Below are 26,611 nucleotides of genomic sequence, written 5' to 3'. Positions count from 1 at the left end.
GAGAGTGGGGGTTGGGGGCTTGCATTTGCATAAGGAATCCTCACTTTGTCCTCAGCTCTTTTAGGAATACTTCTTTTAGCTTTAGAAAGGACTGTAACACATGCAAAACTACCACATATACCACCAACCACCAATTCAATATCAAAAACATGTGGTTGCTTGTCATGAAATCATGTACATAGACACATGTTCTAGATAGAAATATTAAGATCACATCATTTTAAAAACAACCAGCATAGTAGGCCTAGTAGGCCTATCTTACTTGTTGTGACCACGCAGGTCTTCTTGAAATGTCACATAAAGCCTCAAGAAAAGTACACGCGTTGAAATGCACCATTTATTGTAAGTTTGCCACAAACTGTCAGTTGCAATTACCACCAAAAAAAGTATACGTCGATAAAAGAATGGTACAGGAATATGTGGTAGTGTTCAGTGTTTCGGGTTGTCTCTATGGGAGTTTGAAGTTGCCGCTGAATGGTGCAGGATGTGATAGGCTGAGAGGCGGAGGCTGGGGAAGAAAGGAGCTGCTCGCAGTCAGTAGAGCCGTGCCGCTGGAGAGCTCTGTCGTCGACCGCAGGCTCCAGCTAAATAACGACGTGACACCTAACGTTTTCTTTTTAATTTTTAATTTATTAATTTCTCGTCGTTTCGTCATCTCGAACAAGATGTAACTCGTCGGCATCACCTCAAGTATATTCATGCATTTGAAAAGAGCCGGGAGTGAGTGCGCCGAGACGAGAAGCCGAGCTGTTTTGGCGAATGGAACTTATTGTTGTGCATTTGTTTTGACTATGTTATCCCCAAGTGAGTTTGGGTCCAGTCCGTCGTCGATCCTTAAATTGTGGGATTTATAACCGAATAGTTGAAGGGGAAACGCCGAAGGAGGATTCTGCAAAGCCAGCAAGCTTTTTCCTACAGAGCCGGGGATTTAAATCGTCATTTGCTGGTGCTCCGGGAGAGGCGAGAGTCAAAGAAAGAAATTCATGTGGCCATTCTCTCTATAGCCTAACATTTTTTTCTGGGATTGCATAATGAGCAAGGAAAGACCCAAGAGAAATATCATTCAAAAGAAATATGTAAGTAAAACACACACACCTTTGTTGAATTTGCTCACAAATGCAATTGCTCTATTCAAGTTTGCCTTGCTTGTCTCGATGAAAAATGCATAAACTTTCATCACGGACTGTGAAGGTTACCATCAGGCAGCTTGTGTACTATTTGGGTCAAATGTCCTTTTTAAAAGGTAACGGCTGTAAGTTACCTCAATGCTTTTTATTTAAAGAGACAGCAATGTTTATTCAGTGTCTGTTGCAGCGTTTCTTCTACATCAGACATGTTTTAGGCTATTTTAACATCGGGTGCTTTGGGGGGGATTGCTTCGCTCATTTTGACTCGTTTTGATGCTTGATGGGGGGATGCATGGAGGGTAACGCGATAAAGCTACAAAGGGCAGGAAATTAAAAGACTTGGCAAACTGTTTTCGAAAAATGCTTTTGTTCGCGCCCCATTTCTTCCTATTCACAGCCGTGAAGACGAGCCTGTCGGCCATGGCTCAGCTATTTCGGCTTCCATTTCGTCCCATGCTGAGCATTTTATCTCCGCTTCAAACTAAACCGTCACCCTAACAATACACTTTTAAAAAACCGTTCGCATGTTGAAACGTAAAGAGGTTTTTGTTGAAGGCAGCATTGTGAAAGCCGGTGTTGTGTTTTTGCTGTAGGGCTGGCAAACCGACATGTTTCGCGGACTGTTGTGGCTCTTTAATTCTCTCCATAAAGAGTGAGGTAGAGCAGCAGCAGGAGGAGGAGGCGGAGGAGGAGGAAAGGGGGTCATGCAATTCAGCATATTCGTTCAATTTCCAGCACTTGCACCGGTGTGGGGACACTCTTGGGGTTGTTGTTATATGGGGGTATTTGCCATTAGTCCTCCTATAAATGACAAGTCCACGGGGTCTCAGTAATATTGCCGGTCTCCGTGTGACCTCTGTGAACGAACATATAGCAGCAGCCCGTAGAGGAATAACTCAATTTTTGCAACGCTACGGGCGATTAGTTTACTTGCGTTAAGGTCTCGTCCTCAGCCACCGAAATCACATGAAACTACACATTACATGGCCGACGTGGTTTATCACAATGTTTCTGAGTCTTTCAAAGAGGCTGTGTTCAGTCGCATTGCAGGGGCTCATGTATGAAGCGATACCAAGAAGCAACCATTTTCTTTCTGCAAGTAACACTGGTACATTTATGGGGAAGGGGCTGCAGAATAAAACAGTTAAGGCTATACTTGATTTAAATTGTAGTTATTTTGGTCTAGTGAACGCCTTTTTATCCTCCTTCCTGAATGAAACAAAGAGTTTTAATCTTGCAAAGTGTGAATGGCTCAGCATATCACTCGAATGAGTTACTCATTCGAGTCTCATGCAGACTTTCCGGGCCTCTGTGTCTGAGCTTTTAAAGTTTGTTTGCACCTCTTTGTGGATTGTTTCTGTGCATTTTCGTCAGGCCAGCGTATAGGTATATTGTTGCGTTTAATTGCATTAGTCATATCATATCTGTTAACGCTGTGAAGCTGAAGTCAGCAGAGCCAACATCCCCCCACCCCCACCCAAACAACACGTGGAGTGTATTTAAAATGTGTTTCTTCCGGCAGACAGATTGTTGGCGATTTTAATTTCTTACCGGAACAGTTAAACAACTGTATTTAGTACTGAAGGACATACTGCAAAAAGGCCAAACTGAGCAACAGGTTTGTAGGAGCAAGCGTCCAATTGGACTACAGAGATTTGTGTCCATGCATTCTTGGATCTTAATTTAACTGGGGATTTTTCTGTTCCTCTAAACAAGTACAAGGAATGTAATGCATTTATAATGTAATCAATTAGAGCATAGTCTGACTATTTTGCTAAACTATTGTCAGTATAGAGAACTGACAATTTTCAGTTTGAAAGCAACGTGAATGTGACTCATCCCAAAGAAGGCAGACAGAAAAAGTCAATCTGCCATGGAACATTTCAACCCATGTTTCTAATGGACACAAGTTATATGATTAACATCCCATCCTCTGTCAGTCAGTATATTTAGCCCTTACAGGGATTTTTTTTACACCTTTTGATTAACAAAGTAGTTACAGTAACTTACTTTTTATTTTCCATTTGTGAAAAAGGTGAGTATGGCAAAGGTAAGATTGAACTTAAGTTGTTGTGAATTTGTTTGAAGAAACAGGATGTGCTACAGAAATTATGACTAACTGGAACCAATGACCCCACTTAAAATTGAGCCAGACTGTGATGGCCAACTGTGTCACACTCTAAAATTGTATTTGATTTGTTCTATTCATAAGGAAATGGTTTGTCTGTGTGCTCGACTTCAGGATGCATGTTTCTGTCCGTGTGTGCGTGCATGTGTGTCACATCTGTCATGGGTTTTCGGCAGCTGCAGTTGATGCACAAAGGCTGGCCCACACCAAATAAGGCTTACAAATGTGCATTTTCTACAACAACCTGGAGGGGTCCAGATCCTCGAGCCTTCCTCCAGGCTTTGAGACGGGACTCCTGGCCCCTACTGATCCCCTTCTCCCCCCTCTCATACCCCCCTTAATTAGCGTAAAACAATTATACATGCTTGGCTTAACCATTTCCCCTGAAACATGAGTGTGAGTTGTTACCCCTCTGCCCCCACCCTCTGCACCTAACAAACACCCACTAGCTGTGAATGATATTAAAATGCATCAGTCATAAAATGATTGAAAAGGGGGGATATGGCCTTAACAAAAGCAAACAAGGCAATACCCATTTCCTTTGGAATTTATAGCCGCCAAGGTGAATGCAACCAACAAGATCAAAGCTAAATTGCCGTGTCAGTTTTCTTTCTCCAAGGATGCTTAGTCACCAATGTCAGACAGGGTGACACTGCAGACCAGTTCACGTTCTCCTTCATCTCCCCATTTTAAAATGACTTAAATGGTGCAATTTATAGGTTTATTTTTGTTATATGCAGGTACCTTTCAAACCAGTGGCTGTAGGAAGGTGCTGTGTAATGTCTCAGGGAACAGCCGCTAATGTGCGGCACTGTTGTTCTATCTAACGAAACATGACACACACAGTGTGTGTGTGTGTGCTTGTGAATGCGTTTAAGTGAGAATAGCAGGAGAGCACGGCAGAGTGTAGCTCAGTGCAGCCTGGGCCATTTTGTGCAGAGTCGGCTTTTCCTGTAGGCCCCAGCTGGGGCTAGGCCTCAGATTCAAAGGTTGTGTGAGTGCGTGTTTGTGTGCACGCATGGTGTGTGTGGGACAAGCACAGCTGCTGCAGGGGCCTTTACAAATGTAAAGAGGCTGTCAGTGTTTGTTTCATCAGGCGCACAACTGATGAGGGCCAAGTTGGAAATCCATTGCACTGTGAGTGTGTGCGTTGAGCGTGCACAAAAAGAGGAAACAAAAATAGAGAGTGGGGAGTGCAAAGGCACAGACTCTCCCCCTCCTCTCCTCCCTTTCCTCTCTTTATCTCCCTCTCTCTCTCTTGACTGCTCTCTCGTTCTTGGGCTGTCCCAAATGAAATGTGGCGCCTCATGTCGGACCATGAAGAGAGGGTCACAGGGTTGTTTTTTCACCGTGCCTGAGCCTCAATGTGCTTCATTTAACCTTATGTTTCAATGCAAATTCTTCTTTCATAAGCTACCTTCTCCTCATGTGTGCAACATGGCAGGGTTCACTTTGCAACCTCCCCGTCACTATAGCTACCAAGGCATACCAAAGTGTACTGTGGCTAAAGCAACGTTTTACTGCCTGTTTATTTAATTACATTTACTATGGTTACGTTCTACGTGGCACCTGTGAAAGGCACTACTGCAAAAGATAAAAGTGCTTTCCATATATGCTTAAATGTTTTGTCAGTCTGATGTTCTATGAATTTTTACCCATGCAGAAAACAAACTATCAGCCTGCCATGAAAGTAACTTGCAGCGTAATTAAATTGCTGATTACGATTGCTAACATTTTACCCACAATATAAAATAACTGAAGCAGGAGACTGTGTTACTCCGCCCTGTTTCAGAGAAAGCATAAAGCATACCTCTCATAAGTAAACATTTTTCTCTTGGTGTCCTAGTGACAATTAATTTTCTACTAGAAAAACCTGTCGGGTAGTTAAACAAGGCCAGGCCTCGGTTCACATGTCGTCACCCTTCAACATTTTTGTGTCAGAGCACGGTCCTTCCCACGCTGCAGGCCCAGCCTCATCCCTTTTGCCTCATCACTCCTCTCTCGCAGGGATCGCCGACTCAACAAGCGCTGCCAGAAAACATTTCTGGAAGTGAAGTTGGCGAGCCCAGCCTAGTTCATTTCACCATTATTTATGTATTTAATGCATTTGTGCTGAAATTAGGAGGTGGCAGCCCTTTTTTCCTCTTAGATAAATTCTGCTTTGCCAACAGAGAGGCATCATTACAGGCTCTCTGAGCTGCCGGCTTCAATTTGGACTGCCGATGGATATTCAGCCGCCAAATGCGTCACCGCTCGGCTCTTTCCTCTCACACACTCCCTTTTTTACTCTTTACTAAATCTTTCTTTTCTTTTGTGTCAGTTTTCTACATCATTATGTCACACACACGGCCCAAACTGCTCTTATGCAATATGACCTTTTTCCCTTATCAGCTGTTGGCATTGAGCACAATCTCCGGCTCTTGGCTGGCACAAGCACTCACTCACGCACACAGGCAAAGGTGTTCACTTGCAGTCAGTAGGTGATAGGAACTGGTTTCTCTTTTAAAGCCACCCTTAACACCAAATGTCTAGTGACGTCTGCAACGTAGGATATTTGCAGAAGTAAATACATAAAACTGGGCGTGACTTTCTTTGTTATATGATATGTGTGTTTCTGTTGAGAGCAGTGTGCACGTAGGTCTATGGAGGTGTGTTTTACTGCATATGCTTCAGTAGTTGGACACACGGCACGGTTGGACTTGGTGCTGTTGTGGACAGCCAATATAAGAGGGGGCCCTGTGTGTGTGTGTGTCACGTACACCACGTGCGTTCCCTCCGTGCACGTCTTCATTCTGCCGAGTGATTTATATCCTGCTCCTGTGGGTTTGGATGGGGAGGAGGGGGGGGTGAGACAGCTGGTCAGGCCCTGAGAGGTTCTGTGTGTGTGTGTGTGTGTGTGTGTGTGTGTGTGTGTGTGTGTGTGTGTGTGTGTGTGTGTGTGTGTGTGTACACACATGCTCACTCATGCAATTGTGAGTGAATGAGTGAGTGGTTGCCACAGCTTATCCATTCAGGATCCCTACGAAGCTGAATCAACACTTTAGCTTTGTCTTTGGTTCGGCCTTGCAGGGTTTGTAGTGTCCATGAAGGACATTCGGCAATAGTAGAGTGAAAAGAAAACAATTGACTGGGTTGTTTTTATTTACTGTAGCTTCTTCCAAGCATTATTATATATTCTCTTTTGAGAAAAATACACAAAATAATCATACAACACTTCGTGTGCCTTTTTGCTTTTAGTTGAACTTTCAGTTGTCCTCCCTTTAAGCTCTGTAAAGCTGAACGAGGAGACATGAGGTTGTTTTCCATCCATTTGTTTTGTATCACCAAGCTAATGTAGCTTAGTCTGGCATTAGCTTTTAATGGACCATTATGTTCATCTGTCAGACAACCTTATGACCAATCCCAGCTCACCCTCTTCCCACTCATCTCTGCTACATCAGTTTAATAAACACTCCTTACATTTTCATCCTGTGGTCAATCCCATCTGATCCCCTATTGTGACACCATCGTCTTTACACATCCAGTGAATTAAGCCTCGAGGGATGAAGCAACAGAGCAGAAGCTCAGTCGGTATCGATCCTCCATTATTCCCTCTCTTTCTGCCCGGAATACCAGTTTCACTGTGGAACATATGCCAGTAAGACTCTGAAGGCAACATCATAAACTGTCTTTACTGTGATAATAAGATTAGTTTATCCTGAAGCTTATGGCGTTAGTATATTCTTATAAAAATGCGTTATGCTGACTTATCATATTTCTGTACAGATAGCTGGTACAGTCATCAGATTTCAGTTCGGTAATCTTATTCAGATTTACCATTCGTATACTGTTCATGGTATGGTCTCATGAGCTATCTACCAAGTGCAGTAATCTATGAATCACTTTCTTTATGATGGAGCAGTTCCTTTTTCTCTGCCAACAAGCCACTGGCCACTCAGGTCCTCTTTGGCGCCGCGCTGCCTTGGTTGCTAAATTGCTCATGTAATGTCTCATGAGGGTATTTCCCTGTGATAACTTTATTTTTTTTACATTTGACTATTATATCTCTTTTTCCCGACGGTCATTTATGGCTCTCCAACATGCTTGGCTAGTTGTGTAATGCTGACCTGCCTTCTGTGAAAGAGCTCTCCAGTGCAACCCTTTTCACCAAGCATTTAGCCCCTTGCTAGGGAGGCCTTAATTCAGGATGACACTTCCCTCCCTCCCTCCCTCCTCCATTCCCCAACCAGGGGAGTAATAAGCCAGTGGAGCAAAGTGTCTGGGTGACCACTGTTGCTGTCTAATCTGTACTTCACCCCATGCTGAAATATTTGAAAAATAAGCAGATGTTGTAAAGGTGGCATGGTGTAAAGACACACATATATATTTATTCAAGGCACACAAGTGGTTGTATATGATGTGTTTTGGACTGAGGAAAATGAGGGGTTACAGAAAAGCTGTTAACGGCATCTGGCCCTCACTCACCAATGCCAGCTGCCAAAACTGTAATTGTAGGATGGACAGGAGTATTTTTTAAGGCTGAAACACAGTTTGAGTCCGTTTATCCTATTTACTGCTGAGTTATGCTGGTTACTGTTTCAGCTCAGCCTATATGAGGTGAGATGAAGGAAGATGAGAAGGTGTATCGCTGGTGGGTGTTTCAGGGCTCTAAGAGGCCGAATAAACGTTTTATTTGATTCGTAGGTCAATAGATACACATTCTGTTTGCGTCCAACCTACAACCCGTTCCTCCAACCTCCATGAGAAACGCATTACTTCCCCCCCCCCCCCCCCCTTCTTGTCTTGTAATAGAATACTGAGTGGATTTTTTCCCCCGCTGTTCCACTCTATCTCTCACCTCCTCCCTCTCAACTCGTTCGCTCTATTACTCAGCGCAGCTACAAAGCAAGGAGAGAGGCGTTGGGAGTTTTCTGTGGGATAGCGCTGGAGTGAGGACGGAAGAAGCGGGGGTGTTTTCTCCTCGCCTAGCTGCGAAATTACCTCGCACAGAAGAGGAGAATCTGCCGCACGATCGAGAGGATCTGTTGTCTTTGCTCTCAGTTTTAATTTGACTGAGTCTGTGTTTGCACGTGACAAACATTTACCTGAAAGATCCGACTGCTTCTCGACATGCTTTGGTTGTTTTTGAAGCTCTCCTGCTTGGGTTTCTCACTCACACGGCATCTCACATTCTTCCCTCTGTTTTGTTTTGATTTGTCTGCCAAAGGAAACTTTTGATTCCTCTTTCCAGTTTGGTCTTACACAGCTGTGTGAATGAACCCCCTGCAAAACCAACTTTGCCAGATGTGATTCTGGACTTTAATCTTGTGGTTTCTGTATTGCCTGTGCACAAAAAAAAAATGTAAACAGCGTTCTGAAATGTGTATTCATTCTAATCTCTTGATGTGAAATACTTTAAGGGTGTCCTCGGGTTGTTCCTATATCTATAAATAACATGCTGTATAAAAGCAGAATTAATTTACAAGAGTCAGTTCAGGAATATTGATTTATTTTCTTCTTTTTTTTTGCCTATTGATTTTCTTTTGTTAGCAATAGGTGCTTTTTAAAGTTTCTCCACAGAGAGTCAAAGGTATTGTTCCCCCTGTTTTTTTAACCTCTGCTCAGTAGATGAGGGCTTTTATAATTCTCCTGGCTGCATGATTTCCTCCAGGCCTCACAGCAGGGAGCTAGAGTGCATGGTACACTGAGGGAAGGGCGCCAGAGTCTGGGCTGAATGTCTGGCCGGCCTCCCCTGGCCCTGGATCAAACACCACAAGGCCTGGAGGGGGGAGAGAGAGAGAGAGAGAGAGAGGGGCGAGAGAGAGAGAGAGGGGCCAGCCCTGGAAATCACAACCTGTGATCGTCAAGGAGAACAAATCCAAGAGGATAGAAATAATCAAATTAGGCATTCTCTCAAGTGGAATATTCACAGTGACCGCAAGGCCTGTCTCGCAATCTCTGTTGAAGAAACGCTCCGTACAAAACGCAGCTCCTGGAAAAGCGCATGGAAATCATGAGGGCTTACACAAACCTTCGCTGCTTTTTGATATGATTGTTTGAGGAAAGGAAATGAGGTAACCACTGGTTGACTCCAAGAATAACTGCCGTAGATGTTCGCTCACTTTCACATGTTTTGAAATTAGTAATGCAGGTGTTTGTTAGCACTAAAGAGAACATCGAAACAAACTCTGGGTAAACAGAATTTGTAAGCCAACTAGCAGGAAGTTACCATGGTGACTAGAGAGTATACCCCCCTCAGCTGCTTCACTCATCTCTTTGCCTGTGTGTGTGTGGCATGAGTGATTGGGGGGGATTTACACCTCCCACCCCCAGGTTTCTATAGAAACTGACATGCTGACAAGGTTTCTGAGCAAGTCAAACATCTCTTCCTTTTTGTTTCATGGCTAGCTCATGAGGGCGTGGAAGTAAATGAAGAGTAACGTTATATTGTTGTTGGAGCATCTGGTTCCTGGCTGCATGCTGGGGAAGTTACTCGATCTGTCTTGCAATCATGCGAGTCAGAGAAATAAGGTGCAAAAAAGTGAAACTGAGACAAAGTAGTTGAGAAGGGACATTTTTTTGACAAATACTTTCAAATGCCCTGTTTTTTCTGTTGCCTCTTAGATGAGAAAAAGATAAATAAAACCAACACTTTTTGCCAAAGTTCCTCTACTGGTGTTTTTCTTGTATTTCCCAACATTTGTAATGTCTATTCCGTAAATTGCAGTAGTCATAAGAAACCATAGTTCTCGCAATTTATGATGATGGCCCATTTCCTGACAGTAGGTTGTTCAACCAGTATCCACACTGTCATTTCCACTTTGAACACCACCCCCACCAATAATGGAATTTCATATTACTCATATCGTTCATTCGTATACGAGATTTGTTTTTAAGTTTTGGATTCAGCACAGATATGACTAAATAAGTGAACAATAGCAGGAGGTTTATATGATGCCAGTGTAGTGTTGGCATAATGTTTTCATGTTTGTAATGCACTTTATTGCACACAAATCTGAAGTTTCACATCATTTTTACATCAGAAGTCAAGTAACGAGTAATATTAAGCTGTGCAGTTTCATTGGAACTAGAGCTTTGACTCAGAGGTTTATTTTAATGTGGCGTGGTATATTATTTAAAGAAACTTTGACAGTGTCTTAGTGTGAGAAATTCACTATCTTACTCAATCTATTTGGTTAGTTATACCCTCAACATCATTAATGGATTTATTTGAAAGGCAGACGGATATAAGGTCATTTATTTCGTAGATGACTCTGAGACAGCTGACTGACTCAAAAACAAACCCACAACAGATATTTATTTATCTTCATTTGAAGGTGCACCAACAAAATACCTGCTCCACCCATGCAGTTGTGTTTGAGCTGCCTGGTTGACATTTTTGAGCTACCTCTTTCTTCTTTGATCGTCATAAATTAATTAATTTCCCTCTGTATTCGGACCTCCTTTGAGATCTACCAATGATAGTCTGAACTACACATGTGGGCACCTCTCTCTCTCTCTCTCTCTCTCTCCTGTGGGTTTCTAGCTACATACCGTCTAATCGCCCCCCATGCATCACCTTCATTCTTCATCCCCACTGTACCAACGCCATTATTCACCTCTTTCTCACATTCTTGCTTTCCACTCCACCTCCATCTACTCTGCCTGCTCCATTGCTTTTGCACACAATCTTTCATTTACCTTGTCTCAGTATCTCTCATCTTCTCTATGTATTCTGTCAGTCTCATTCCCCCCTTTCTCTGGGCCCCTTAGGCCTCGGAGACTTTGCCTTTGTGTGCGATAGCGGAGTGAGTGCAGCGAGGGGCGGGGTGAGGTACGAGGTTTTTGTCCCAAGCTGTGAGGTGAAAATAATTTCTTAATTGCCTCTTGTCTTTTTTTTGTGCCAGCGGTTGTGCCAGCGAATGGACTCTTGGGCCCGCACTACAACTCCCCAAGCAAAGGAACTCCCTTGCCTAAGCCCTGGCTTTGTTTCATAACGTTCTCTGGCTACACTGTAATCTGCAGTCATACAGCAACACACACACACACAGACACACAAGCAGAGGCTTTAAAAGGCTTAAGATGTTGGACACAGCAGAATACAGAGAAAATAAGCTTTGGATGTAGCACTATGAGGTCTAGGTGAGTTGTAAATGAGCAGTTGTGCTGCATTGTAAATTGAGTGTGCTTCAGTGAAGCACAGGATGTGTTTGATGTTGGTTTCAATGTTGCCTGGGATCCTGAGTAACATTTGTGAACAGGTTGAGCTGCTTTTGTTCTGTGTTTTTTAATTACACATATTTTACATTAAAAGTTCTGTATTCTTGCCTAACTTCTGCAGGCCTATTTCCTGTGAGATGAAGAGTCTTTTTATTCATGGCTTCCTTTAAGTGATTCATTTTTTTTCTGTGCGATCAAGTTTTATCTGGTTATAAATCTAGTTTTAAGCATGAGGAATGTGGTCGTGCAAAGCAAGTTCGAAATATAGATGTATCTCTGGCCAAAGCTTGTGGAAATTGAACCTGATAAGAGACATCTTTCCTTAATCCAGTAGATCTTCTGCCTGTCTCTTATCATTCCCATACCAGAGATGAGAATATGAAGTTACGGTGCACTCAGCATGTTGGACCCATATGTGTGGATTTTACGTCACTGAATCATTTTTGGCTGCTGAGGTTCATAGACTTGCTTACCCGATGCTGTGAAGCTGGTTTGGATGATATACGTGCTTTGACTATGTGGACGGGCCTAACCGGCGTGACTGTGACGGTCTGAAAGGGGGTACTTGTGAGACCGTGGTCCGGCCCCGTGCCTGCTTTTCCTGTCAACTGTCAGTGGAGGTCTGTGGTGGCTTCCATTAACTACCGCACTAACTGGTAATCTTATCTCCCTGACAATCTGCATTAGGCTCAGCCTGCTCTGGGTTAACCCTTCACAGGCCACAGCGCAGGCGTAGTTTTTCTATCGTCCCCAGTGGTGCAACACTGTATGTTGAGAGGAAGTGTTGTCGTTTTGGGTTTGAACTCGTCGAAAAGGCCCAAACAGGGTTTGCAGAGAATCAGCCTGTCATATTTTCTTAGACGGAGAAGAAGCTTATCTCTTTCGTGCCTCCTCCTTCTGTCAACCCATAAAGAGGATGTATGAATGTTGGAGCAGGCTAGTTGCTAGTTGCATAGCCCCCTGAGGATGTCCATAAAATCTGTCTCCCACTCTCCCTCCCTCAGCCTGTCTCGCTCCCACACCCCTTTAATTTTCTTCGGCCGCAAAATCCTACCCCGGCCCTGATTGTTGTTTTCTAAAAGCTGGAGCGATGTTGTTGTAACATAATCATTTAGTCTCCCTCCCGTGGCTCTGGCAAGCTGCACGCTGAAATCTATCCACTGCTCATTTTTATGGGGAGCGAATTTGCTGCAGCTACTGCGACGACTGCTGGCTCACCTTTTTTACGCTGTATTTACTAGAGTAGATGGATATCTCGCCTGCAAAAGATTTGAGGGATGACGCATGTTATATACACATTTAATATACCCCAGAGGTCACGCTTGTGAATTTGATTAGCGTGGTTGAAATATGACGGTTATGATATCGAGCGACTTGGCCTATATTGAATTTTTAATCTGTGTCGACTTCGGCTTGCACGACATGCCATTTCTCCTGATCGGTGTGGTTGGAGCAGGAGAATTGTTTGGTGCCTCATTGCATTGAATTGGTGTAGTAAAACGTAGCACATCTTTTTGAGGTTAACACAGAACCCTCATAGTGGTGTCATTACGGGAAAATACAAGATGTTAAGGACATTACAGCGGCTTTTATTCACTCGGGTCAGACTTATTGACCCTGTATGAATATCAGTTCTGCCTCATGACATACCAGCTCCAGTGAAACTAGTCGCCAAGGTGGCATCATGGGAAGTAAAGATGATTTTGTACTCAACATCACCGCCATTCTCTTCGAGTTGTGCCTTAGTTTTTTTTGTCTTGGTCATGTTCCTGTGAATTGAAGCATGACACTGAGATTATCTGTCAAACGCTCACACACAACTCTTAATCTTTCATTCACTTGTTATTGTTATTTCTTCTGTAGCACACGCCAAATTCCATTGATTACTCCCTTCACTTGTGGCACAGGCGGGGGCACTGTATGGGGGGGGAGATTCAGGGGTCCCGGAGCTCTGTAACATGATGGGGATTAGATATTTATTGTTTCAGGCTTGGTCTGAGCTGTTGACATGAGCCCCACAATTCCTAGTGGTTGCACGATCATAGGGATGTGCTTCAACGTCTGCTGCTTTAAGGAGGGATATCATTTTCTATTGAAGATTTTTTGTGAAGATGTGCACATTTCAAATGATTCTACTTGGCAATGGTTGGAGCTTTCTAAGTTGCAGATCCAAGCTAGTTGGGTTTCATCGTTCTCTCTCCTTGTTAGTGGAAGCTTGCGATAAAAAAGATTTGTCACTGCGAGAACACCAAATGATCTTGCGGCGAATTGGATAAGTCCCTTGTAACTGCTTCTTGTGCTCAACAGCCAGTTTGCATATGATTTCCATAAACGAGGGTGTTGATGTACGAATAACTTGTCAAAGGGATTGATTTATGAAGGCAGCTGTCACTCACTGCCGCAGTCTATTCTGAGCGTGCCCAACCTGACCCACCAGCGGCTGCCTGAGTGGCTGATTGAACGATTGATATAAAATGCAAGGTTATCAAGTTATTATATCGGCTTTGTTTGTTTTTTAACTCGTCTAACTCCAACTTTTTTCAGGCGTGGCCTGTTTATATTGAAGAGGAAAAGACTTCACTTACAGGGAAAATGTTCTGCATGACAAGGAAACAAATGAATATCTATTGACATGCCTTTTCCCTTCCATTTCTCTTTGTCCCTCATTTCCTTCTCCCTCTCCTTTTGTATCTTTCTAGCTGGTAGGTGTTATCAATGCTGCTATTGTCAGGCCTGAAAGAGCAGGGGGGCTCATGAGACCCCCTGACAATGAGCACATGCTTCGACCCTCTGTGGGCTTCCTGCGTTGTGTGTGTGTGTGTGTGTCGTGGTGGGATATCTGTGATAAGGCCTTTGTGTGTCTGGGAAGCACCTCTCTTCCCCTCTCATATTCACCTTTTAGGCTGCAGGTGTTATGGCATAAATGGTTACCATCAACTAGCTTTAAATTCGCGACCGGGCAAACAGCATTCCAAAAAAACAAAAACACAGCTGCGTGGTAATGTTGCATTGATTTAACCAAAGACTTCATATCAATTTCTTTCTGGAAACCACCTTGAACTCTGAATTGAACAGGCTGCTAATGCAAAGGGTCCTCGCAAATATATATCCTTATTTGAGAGCGTGAAGCTCTGCACGTAGGCGGCATTTCTCGTGTCTATTGAGGTCTTCCCTCAGGAGAAATAAAGAGTGTCCAGTGGGTTCCTTTCATGCAGACAGATGTGAATGGAAGAACTTTTGTGCCAGAGTTGGTAAAAGGCTGCCATTCACTTGGTCTATATTAATAGAGTATAATCCAGCAGCTGCTGATCTTGAATGAATGACAGTTTACTAAAGGCTCTACTATGTGTTGAAACACCATTTACAAGAAAATAAAGTTCAGTCTTTTAAATGTCAGTTATAACCTGCAAACAACATGTGGCCCTGACAGAGGCCAAGACGAGGTTGTTAAAGCTTGAAGCGCTTTGTCCTTGATATCGTTCCAGAGATAAAGAAGGGGCATCGGTAGAGTGTTAGCTATCTTTTAGATTTCAACAAACTTTTTTTATTTTTAAAAGGCATTGCCCAAAGACAGAAGCAGATAAAGTCACGGTCGTTTTAGGTCAGAAGCAGTCTAAATGGATATGTGAAGAGCTTCGCTGTCATGAGAGGATCATGGGACAGAATTAAAGATGTGATGGTAGTAAAAATTCCTTCTCACATTCATACTGAAAAGAAGAATGAATGTCAGAACTGGCCTGTGTCATAACACAAACACAGAATTTCTGCTTTTTCATTTGACTGTCATTCTATTATTCTCACGCACACAAATGGACAAGATGGCTGCTAGGGCTGTAGCTGGCTGTTAACACCTTTAGTCTTCAGAAGTGGGCCTCTTTTTGTTGCCGTCTTCACACCACAGGAAAGATGGTGGGGTGCGGTGGAGGGGGCTGTGTTGTTAGGGGCCCCCCTCTTGATCCTAAACATTCACATCATGCGACCAACAGTCTTTATTGCAGAGTTTATGTTGAGTGCGAGTGTGCCCAGTGTTTGCTTCTGAATGACGGTAAAGAAGTAGGTCAGCGAAAAGACCCCGCTCAACCCGAGCTTAGCGGATTGTGTGCGTGCGAGAGCATATTCGTGTGTGTGTGTGTGTGGGCATGTGTAGTGCAGTGTGTAATTTGCTTCCTTCCGCAAAGAACCGGGCTGACCTCCCCCGACTTCCCCAGCATCGGGGAAGTATGTGTGTGTGACGGCTGAAGCCCCGGCACAGCTCTGTTCAGTGTCGCTGCGAGCAACAGAGTCAGCAGTCATATGCAGACTGACAGCCGACTGAGCAAAAATAAAACGGGGGGGGTGGGGCACTGGACAGGAGGAGAGAACTATTTTTGAGACTCAGCAAGTGTGCACAGAAGATTCAGAGGAAGACAGAAGGGCTTTGGCACGAGGGGAAATAAAGAATAGAGAGGAAGAGCTCAACGCTACAGACGGTGAAAATGGACGAGTGAATTCTTTCCGACTCATGCTCACTCACTCATTTCACAGCACACTGCTGTTGTTAGGGGATGGCTGAGCGGCTCCACCCCTTACCCCCCCTACGAGCCAATCCACTGTTATATTCCTGCGCATCCTTCCACCTGATTGGTGGGCTGTCTGAGCCAGTGAAATGAAATGGGATTGATGGGTAATCTGGGACCGGAGCTGGGGGAAGAGGGGCAGGGTAAGGAGGGAAGGAGTATGGGAAAACGGACTCATAGGATAATATAGCAGGTTGAATCCATTGTATTCAGGATTTAGTATCCATGTTCATTTCTCAGATTGTTTTCATTCTTTAAAATCCCAACAGCTAAATGATTGTCGTTTCTAAATGATATCTTTAAAGATAGCTGCAGTTAACGTGACGTTTGGCATGGGACACTAACCACTCGATGGTACGTGCAGTAGTGCGTGCACAACATGAAAACACGACCTCTGTGACCTGGATGATGCCTCCCTGGGGTCGCTGGGGTTGAGGGTTGACTGCCTCTCCTCAAAAATGCTACCCTCTTTAATATGGGCAGGGACATTCATTTTAATTAGACATTTACATGAAAATATCATCTTGCAAAACACGGTCTTGCTGTAAGAATTGGTGAGAAATATAAGTATATAGAGGAAACTGATTAACATAGAGTGGAAAAGCCAGAGCTGCACTGTCTGCCCCCCTGGGTATTGTCATGGCTCTGAATGGCTAATGGCAAGTGAAACCAGAGCTGGAGATTGCTCCTTAATGGCTGCTGAGCTATGTCCTTGGTTGTACCCTATAGAAGAGCTGCATATTGTTGTACATTGTTTGTACATTTAGCAGAGAACAAAATATATAATGTATGTAAGCAAACACGCTGTTTGTGTTGATATACTGCAGATGTAAGAATGGGAAAAAAGGCTTTCTCAACCTGTAATACTTTCTTTAGATACTGACTCATGTTGAGATCTGTCTGTGAAGATGCGTTGGTTGATTGAACGTACACTCAGTAAAGCTACATGTTAACAACATGCTGCTAAAGGTTTGCACATTGAGCATATGGAGTATTTCTCGTGAGGGATTCGGTTCATGTTAAGGGCCTTCCTCCATTTTCTTTCTTTAGTGTGTTCCATGACCACGAGCAACCTTTACTCCCTCTGTCTCTTTAAGATACGTTAAGTTTCCAAATGAATATAGATGAGCGGAGAGATCAGCACGTGTTTAAAGCAATGGGCTGCCAAATGCAATAAAAACTGCTGCTCGCTACCAGTCGCGTCAATAAAACATTGATTCTGAAATGCAGGCGTTTTGCTGAGGCTCTTAACTCCCACTTCCTTTAAGCGACTTTAGCTCAGGGAAACTTTAAATGTATGTGAGCTGTATTTGTTTTTGCTAACGTTCATGGAATAAAGTGACTTGGACAGCAAGTTGATTTGGCAAGTATAGCTGGATTGTCAGAAACCCCAAAACCATTGCTGTAGGTTGTCTATCAGAAATAACATAAAAACATTAAACTTCAAGGGTAAATGTATAGAAAAACAGTGTGTTCCTTACGTCTCATGATGTTTTCCATCACCGTCACTACTGTTCATAGAAATCTCTCATCTGTATAATACTCTGCCTACTCCTTCTGTGAAACTCAAAAACAAATACAAGTACCAGAAATCCCCAAGTCTAAGGTGACTTGGAACAGATCAGAGAAGCTGTGCATCATCTTAGTCTTGCTCATCTTGTTTTTATTCTGAAATGACTTGCTTTGCCACAAACCACTAACTTTCACACCCTGCCGAGGAGAAAGTGTGTGGTGTGTCTTGAGTGCAGTCCCATAAGAGCCAGCACCAACTCCCCATTTTGAGCCAAAACCTGAAGGAATGAAAAAGGTTGAGTCAATGGTCCAGCAACTCTGAATAAGCCCGGAGGATAAAGAGGCCCCAAGTTAATTATTCAAACCAGTGGGAGAGATGCCTGGCACGCAAACATGCACAGGGTTTCCCCAGGGATTGTGCAAGGGCCTCCTGTGGTTTGGTCATGCAAAGCACTTTAAATGGTACAGTAGGAAATTGAGGAAAAATATAATTCCTTTGAAAACCAATGGACAAGGTGTATTATCTTCTAAGACAAGACGTTTACATTTGCTTTCTAAATGTGCGTGTTCTTAAGGTTAAGATGAACTGAAAAGCTAATGTAACTTGAGCTTCTGTTTGGCGTTTTATTTACAGATAATAACTCTTAGTCATCATCTTCACACTTTTTCCCCGCACTGACAGGAAAACAACCTGATTTCAGACGAGTTTCATTATGACACAACTGGCAAGAAAAAGTCTCCATCACCAACAAACATCAAGAGTTGAGAAAGGGGAAAGTCTTAATTACATCACCGCTGGTTTTCCAAAAAGGAGTCACTTCCACAACCCTTTAACATTTGGTCCACTCAGCGCTCCTCAGCCCCATAACCAGTAAATTAGCTTCACGCAATGTGACTTTAACTGTACGGTGCTGTACATGGTCACACTGTTTTATAGCAGCAGTAAGTTATAGCGGTAGTTGGTAACAGAACCTGACATTTGCCCCAGTATGCTGCTGCTGTCTTTGATCCCACTTACCCGTGCTTAACAAAAGAGAAATGGCACCATGCTGCGTCTATATAGCAAGCCACATCATTAAGTCTTGTGGATGGTAATTTCAGCAAACTCGTGTTTGTGTACGCAAGACAAAGTGAGTGACAGCGTGCGTAGGTGGGAAGCATTTGTTTGAGTGCGAAGGGCTGTGTTTCCTCTCATTGTATAGGCCTTTCAATGACTTTGGAGCTTTTCACTTTACCGGGAAAGTGACAGATGTGACCTAGGTGGTAAATGGAGGTGTGGGAAAGAGGGAGTGCAGTTGGTACACACGCAAATGCACTCACACATACTCCTCCATTGTGATGAGTAAAGCTGAGATGATGCAAAGCCACACACTCACACATCCTCCTCCAATGTGTTGAGCTGTACTGATAATATAAAGCACAGCTCAGTCACACCAGAGAGGCTGGCGAGTGTGTGTAGGCACCTATGCGATAAACACCACAAGACTAACATCTTAGTTTGACTTTGTTTGTTCAACTAGAAGATATTGTTATGTTGCAAATTAGACTAAACCCATAACCCTAAGTGTATCCCAGTTCCACAAAACATACTAGTTGGTTTGAGTATGTAGTGTATTCACAGCGAAAGTGATTACATTGATTGTATTCAAAGACAATGTGTACAAACTCTCCCTGTGTTTTTAGTTTTCTGTTGGTGGATGTGTCTCAAAATGTAATACAATGAAGAAAGTCAGCCACATCTGGAGGAAATCAAAACTGATAATGGAGTGACATAAAAGAAGCTCCGCAAATAGGATAAAAAATCATCGAATGAATGGCAAGGTCCATACATTTTCCTTGACTTCAAACTGCCAAACAGCTTGATAGTTTATAGTGTAAGTTTAGTGTGGATTTGAGACCCAGCTTTTGTCCCTCCAGTCATGAGAGTGTATCTGCTAGCCTAGCACCACGTGTGGGTGTCTGGCTGGCTCACAATGGCCTCAGTGTACCGGCCTCTCTCCCCACTGAGTCCTCACTGTACTGGTGCTCACACAGAGAATTCCTGGATCTTTCTGACAGGATACCATTCTCCCCCACACTCAGAAGCTTTAGTGGGAAAGGAAAAACCTGAATATTGAGTGATAATAAACTGGGGGGAACCCCTGACAGTCGTAAACATTCCTGAGTCTCCCTTCGTGGTTGTACGGTGAGAAAACGCAAGTCTCCTGCGATTCACATAATTCTGCAGAAACGCAGGGGGATTGATTGTGTGGGAAAACAATCTTGGGAAGTGGACAAGATCCAAGGGAGCTTTTCATGTTGTGCATGTGGTTTGCGTGGCTATCGGAAAAGGCTAGAGTCGAATCAGTTCCCTCACAACACTTACAAGGGGGCGGAGGGAGAAAAAGGACCTTTAACTTTGTGTGGAGTGATTTTTGCCTGGTGGTTTGAGTTGCTGAGTGACGTAGCTTGGCAAGGAGAGAAGGGAGGGAGGGAGGGAGGGAGGGAGGCATGGCAGAATAAGTGGTGGGCAAAGGGAGACAGAACGGAGGAGGTGAGCGAGAGAGGGAGCAGGTGTGAGGGAAGGGGAGAGAGAGAGAAGGAACAGATGTAGACAGAGAAAGGGAATATAAGAGGAGGGGAGGGAGAGAAGAAAGAGATCAATGGCTGCTCTCTAAATAACGGATGTTTGGGGCGGCAGCTCCCTGCCCTGCCTTCCGCTGTGTGCAGACACTGGCAGTTAACCTGTCTCCAGTGCACAGGAACAACTCTGTGCGGGCTCATACACGCGCACACACACGGTCTCCCCTGTACTACTTCTGCTTCTTCTCCCAGTTGGACTGGTTAGAGATAGTGTAAGCCCCAGACCTCCAGACTGCCCCTGTGGTCAATAAATCCCCAGAGCCTCCTGGGAGATGTGGTTTCCCAGGGCCAGAGTCACAGTACCCCTCACCCCCAATTTAGAGGGCGTGTAGAGTTCATACATAGCCGCTGCAATACAACACCGAGCTCAGTGAAACAATACCTATGCCAATGTGTGATACACTTTTGGTAATTTTGCAATTCTCCCCTTTTCTCTTGTGAAATCATCTCCTTTTTCTTCCTCTTCACTGTCAGGTTTCTAAGGTCAAACCAAATGCTTGGCCTCAGAAAAATCCCAGGAATGTCAGTGCTGACTTCACCGCTTAAACATACATGCACACACCTAAAGCCACGTCATTGTCGCCACAGCACATTTATCTCCTATTGATTTAGTTTTCCTCCCACTCCCTATGTCAATGTGAAATGAAAGGGACACTATAGATTAAGATTGATTTATTTTCCTAGAGACAAATGTGAACATTTTTCATCAGTGCCGCACTATGATTGATTGCTTTCAGTGACCCTTTGTCTCGGGCAAAAAACGAGAAGCGAGCGTGTACGCACCGGCCATATGGGTGTTAAGCTTTTAGGGCAGGATAAATGCATCGCAAATCATTTTTTGAACTCGCGCCTCCTGCTCGGCCGAGATAAGGATACACATGCCTGAACACACATGGTCACACATTTGATTGTCTTTACGTGTTCCTGGCTCCTTTGGCAGGGTGAAATGTATGAACAACAATCTGAAGTTGAGGCCAATGCAAAGTGACATTTGAGTGGAAGATCCATATAAGTCATCGTCTGAAGCCCTGAATGTGCTCTAGCCTGCTGTAATGTGCTCCTTGGCATTTTTCCAACATCTGTGGGTGTTTGGTGAGCCGGGGAAAAGGAGTCATGCTTAAAACAAGGAGGTATGAAAGACTGAGCCACGAGTTTCCTCCCTTTTTGATAAGAAGACAACAATCATAAGGTGGTGCAGGGGTTAGGCAAGAGAAAGTAAGTAAGAAAGAAAATATTGAATTGCACCTCCACATGATCTCAGAGGGCAGGCAAATCAGAAATAGAATTACCAGCATATTGTTTGTGACTAGTGTGGTTTTTGCTTTGTCAGTCATTTTTGAAAGTCTGGCAGCAACATCGTGCATGACCAATGGAACTTTATTTTAGTCAGCTGTATTTGTCAGAGCTGGATTATTACATAGTCAAACAGCTACAAATATCACAACATTTTCCCCCAGCACACACATGGCGCTTTTCTATTCCAGCTTTGCTGATTCCAGCTTACCATGCCTTCCTGCTGCACGTGAATGTTTCCTCATGAGAAACAGCTTCTGGCTTTCATTAGATAATGCCGCTGAGATTAAAGAGTGATCCAGGGGGTTCTGACTCAGCCCTGCATTCACCTTCACCTTTCCTCCTCCTCCGTCTCTCCCTCCCCCGGCCTTGCATCATCATCAGTCATCTCTGTGGTATTTATTTCTAGAACGAGAGTGGGTCACTGCACCATGTCACTGACACACATTTGAGTCAGCTAAATTATTTCCTGCATGTGGGAAGCTTCTCCTGTGCCGTGATGAAGACCTCAGGCTTTGTTGTTTGTTGTGGTGGCGTCATTTTCCTAAGACAAACACGAGGAAACCCCTGGAGGTATTTCCCAGACACTAGGCACGGATTGATGATGGAATGGCTTTGATGTGGCCAGACAGAAACACAAAACTCTGGCTAAAACCTTTTTTGTTCTGTTTTCATTTGTATTAACTGTCATTGAAATTTGACCCATTCTCTTGAGTTTTCCAGCTAAAGACAGACACTAATTACAGCTGGAAAAGTTGGGTGATTGGGTTGGTAGAACGGATAGAAAAATGGAAGATAAACGGCCATGGATTTTTGGTGATTTTAATCGGATTGTAATGGCTTGGTCTATGGCAAATATCCAAATCTGCTTTGTTGCGTTGCTTGCTTCTGTCTCTTGTAGCTTGTCTGAGTAACAGTAACACTTTGTCTCAGACTTGAGGACAGATATGCCACACCAACTATAAATCACTCTTGGAAAATGGGTGCCTTGGTAATGCTCCTCACCTTTCCTTATCCCCCGACTGGTGATTCTCTCAGCCATATCAAAGCACAGCCCCATCTTACTCACGAGTGACACCACATACATTGCATAGATCTCTCTCACCGGGCTTCCACGTTTCATTAAGAGCCCATTTGGCTGGAGACATTTTGGAGACCCAATAAAGAGGCCGGCCTATAAATCGAGTGGGTTTAATGTGCACGGGACGCCATATGAAGTGTTTTTATGACGATGCGCAGACAGCCTTGAGTTAAACTATTGAGCCGGCCTCTCTGTCGCTAGCCACTTCCCTCGTCTGCCTCCTTCACTTGGCCCCTGTTTCCTCCAGTATTTGCACATCGCTCACCCGACCATGCTCCTCCGGTTATTTAGGTCTGTCTTAGCGCTCGCTTTGATCCTCCAGAATAAACCCTACCCCCTACCCCTGCGCATGGCCAATGATTAAACAACGGGTCAGGGAGTTTTGTGGAGGAAGTTGTCTGTATGTGTGCAATAGTATGTGAGCATGCATTTGGATTTAAAGGTGGTGTTTGAGAATTATAGCCAGAAATCCCTTTTTTAGCAGGCCAGATGGGTAGCAACTGGAGATTTGTAGAATTGCAACGCGTGCATATGGCCTTCCCAATACACCATTTTAAGAAAGAGAAATGCACCTTGACTCTAATACCATACTGAGGAGTGGACTTGAATGGGGCCAGAGTGTGTTGTCCATCTTTTAAAAGTGGTGCAACTGTGAGGGCAGCACTGGAATGCAGTTTACATTACGATGCGGAAACGCTGATGGTCGTATAAGGATTTATAGCAGACAGGAGAGCTTAGAGTGCAGCGAGGGAGGATTATTTCAAAGCTTTTTGTTGGCTTTGGAATGCAAAATGTTTGGATCACACTCACTACGAGTTACAGGGGAGTTTGGGATGTCCTCCAAAAAATGGGAGCCTCTCTCAAAGGATGGTTAATCAGGAATTCATAGAAAATAGTGTTACGTGAAATAGTTTCTCAGTTTACTTTGAAACACCGTGATATCGATGTTGACTGTGTAGCTTAGAATGTGACAATGAAACCGGGATGTCGGTGCAGCTGCTTCCCAAATGTGCAGCTGAAACACATTCTTTACCACAAGATATAAAGCGGTTTTAAACTGTTGCCCAAAGATCTAATGGAAAAAACATACAGTGGGGCAAAAAAGTATTTAGTCAGCCACCAATTGTGCAAGTTCTCCCACTTAAAAAGATGAGAGAGGCCTGTAATTTTCATCCTAGGTATACCTCCAACTATGAGAGACAAAATGAGAAAAAAAAATCCAGAAAATCACCGTCTGATTTTTAAAGAATTTATTTGCAAATTATGGTGGAAAATAAGTATTTGGTCAATAACAAAAGTTCATCTCAATACTTTGTTATATACCCTTTGTTGGCAATGACAGAGGTCAAACGTTTTCTGTAAGTCTTCACAAGGTTTTCACACACTGTTGCTGGTATTTTGGCCCATTCCTCCATGCAGATCTCCTCTAGAGCAGTGATGTTTTGGGGCTGTCACTGGGCAACACAGACTTTCATCTCCCTCCAAAGATTTTCTATGGGGTTGAGATCTGGAGACTGGCTAGGCCACTCCAGGACCTTGAAATGCTTCTTACGAAGCCACTCCTCGTTGCCCGGGCGGTGTGTTTGGGATCATTGTCATGCTGAAAGACCCAGCCACGTTTCATCTTCAATGCCCTTGCTGATGGAAGCAGGTTGTCACTCAAAATCTCACGATACATGGCCCCATTCATTCTTTCCTTTACACGGATCAGTCGTCCTGGTCCCTTTGCAGAAAAACAGCCCCAAAGCATGATGTTTCCACCCCCATGTTTCACAGTAGGTATGGTGTTCTTTGGATGCAACTCAGCATTCTTTCTCCTCCAAACACGTCTAGTTGAGTTTTTACCAAAAAGTTCTACTTTGGTTTCATCTGACCATATGACATTCTCCCAATCCTCTTCTGGATCATCTAAATGCTCTCTAGCAAACTTCAGACGGGCTGGACATGTACTGGCTTAAGCAGGGGGACACGTCTGGCACTGCAGGATTTGAGTCCCTGGCGGCGTAGTGTGTTACTGATGGTAGCCTTTGTTACTTTGGTCCCAGCTCTCTGCAGGTCATTGACTAGGTCCCCCCGTGTGGTTCTGGGATTTTTGCTCACTGTTCTTGTGATCATTTTGACCCCACGGGGTGAGATCTTGCGTGGAGCCCCAGATCGAGGGAGATTATCAGTGGTCTTCTATGTCTTCCATTTTCTAATAATTGCTCCCACAGTTGATTTCTTCACACCAAGCTGCTTACCTATTCCAGATTCAGTCTTCCCAGCCTGGTGCAGGTCTACAATTTTGTTTCTGGTGTCCTTTGACAGCTCTTTGGTCTTGGCCATAGTGGAGTTTGGAGTGTGACTGTTTGAGGTTGTGGACAGGTGTCTTTTATACTGATGACGAGTTAAAACAGGTGCCATTAATACAGTTAACAAGTGGAGGACAGAGGAGGCTCTTAAAGAAGAAGTTACAGGTCTGTGAGAGCCAGAAATCTTGTTTGTTTGTAGGTGACCAAATACTTATTTTACCGAGGAATTTACCAATTAATTCATTAAAAATCCTACAATGTTATTTCCTGGATTCTTTCCCCCCATTCTGTCTCTCATAGTTGAGGTATACCTAGGATGAAAATTACAGGCCTCTCATCTTTTTAAGTGGGAGAACTTGCACAATTGGTGGCTGACTAAATACTTTTTTGCCCCACTGTATAATGGTGTGCATTTGTGCCTGGCTTTGCGGTAGAGAGAGATGGCGAGAGGTGCCAGGTTGTTGAACTGTGCAGTACAAAAGCAAAAAGTAGTTCTTCATCAGACGGAAAGATACATCTGCTTTATCTTTGAGTTTTGACCCTCTTCTATTTCATCGTGTGTTTTCGTGTGCATCCGTCTGACAAGTGATGTACTTGCTCATCTTTGTTGTGACGAAGCCAGATTTGCTGGCGGCACATCAAGATCACTTCCCTCTCGCTCAGGCCTTATTCCTCTGTCTGCTCGTCATCTCGTCTGCCTGACTCACACAGGTCTCCATCACAGATGCCTTGGCACATTCTGCATGTGTGCGAGTGCATTTGTGTGAATAAATGTGTGTGTGCACCTCCTGCTAGCCCTCAGCAGGACTGCCAGTCAGTTTGTGACTACACTCCCACACATCTCCGTCTCTTCTGCTTTCTCAACATTCCTCTCTCTCTCCCTCGCTTCCTTTTTCCGCCCGCCTTTAATATCCCAATCAAATCAATCAAGTACACGTTCCATACAGGCAAATGAGGGTTTAATTGCAACATTTTCCATCTCGCTTTCATTAGCGCTGCTTCACGACGCAGCTTAATCCATGTGGGTTGTTGTTTATGATGAAGCGGAAGGATGGGAGTTTGGGATTTGGACAACATGATGGTTCCCAGATCATACTCAGGCCACGCCTTCATGTCTTCTAAAGTAAACGGCAAGCTCTGAGACCGCGTGTCTGAGTCTCAACGTTTTTTCTCTTCTGTAATGAGACTAAAGCTGGTATTTTGGGGAAGTTGGTGTGAATATAAATACCTCTCTGAAGCCACTTTGTGAGTGCTGCTTAGCTTGCCTATTCATAAAGCCGCTGCTGTCAAACCCCTGCACACACACTCTGATACGGGCGGGTGTTGACTCCCAGTGGAGATACTGTCTCTGCTACTGCTGCGGAGTACACATGGACGGACACGCACACACAGCAGCACTCCCTGTCTCTCTTTCTCAGTAATGCACTATCGACCTCTTTCCTACTTTGCAGACCTTGGGCTCTCCAGTGGCCTCAACCTGTTAAGTACACAGACACACACACATGCTCGCCGTGACCACGCTGACCTTTCAGCTCGCAGAACGAGACTTGATTTCCAATATGGGTTTGTCTTACAGCACTCTGCTCCCTCCCTCCGTCCTTCCAGCAGTCGGTGTTAATGTGATTAGGCTTGTGTGTCTGCTTCCCGCACGCTGGGTTCTTTGTCTTTCTGTCTCCCTTTATCTTTCTCTTCTTCTATCTTCTTCTCTTTGCTTCTGTAGCTGAGGCAACGCCGCGCTGTGGTTCTTTTCTGCGCACCTCTGCTGTGTACTAATTCACTTTATCAATCCCTCTCTTCATGGT

The 26,611-nt window shown here is 44.1% G+C and overlaps 1 protein-coding gene across 2 annotated transcripts in view; it reads left to right on the top strand.

Moving 5' to 3' along the window:
• Window positions 1-478: 478 nt before the first annotated feature.
• The window catches only part of jarid2b (jumonji, AT rich interactive domain 2b), a 105,805-nt gene continuing 79,672 nt past the window's right edge, over window positions 479-26,611 (top strand). The window contains exons 1-2 of one of the 2 annotated variants that reach the window (XM_034200934.1): window positions 479-1,076; window positions 11,142-11,376. Coding sequence is in view for 1 of the 2 variants with exons in the window: in XM_034200932.1 (XP_034056823.1) it covers window positions 1,032-1,076 (45 nt within the window). In the remaining variant the exon portion in view is untranslated. The remainder of the gene's footprint in view (window positions 1,077-11,141; window positions 11,377-26,611) is intronic. The other variant, XM_034200932.1, reaches the window with a different exon arrangement.

This window comes from Gymnodraco acuticeps, unplaced genomic scaffold (assembly GCF_902827175.1).
Source record: "Gymnodraco acuticeps unplaced genomic scaffold, fGymAcu1.1, whole genome shotgun sequence".
Classification (NCBI taxonomy): domain Eukaryota; kingdom Metazoa; phylum Chordata; class Actinopteri; order Perciformes; family Bathydraconidae; genus Gymnodraco; species Gymnodraco acuticeps.
Note: the sequence above shows the minus strand (reverse complement) of the source record. Positions and strands in the feature narration are given on the sequence as shown.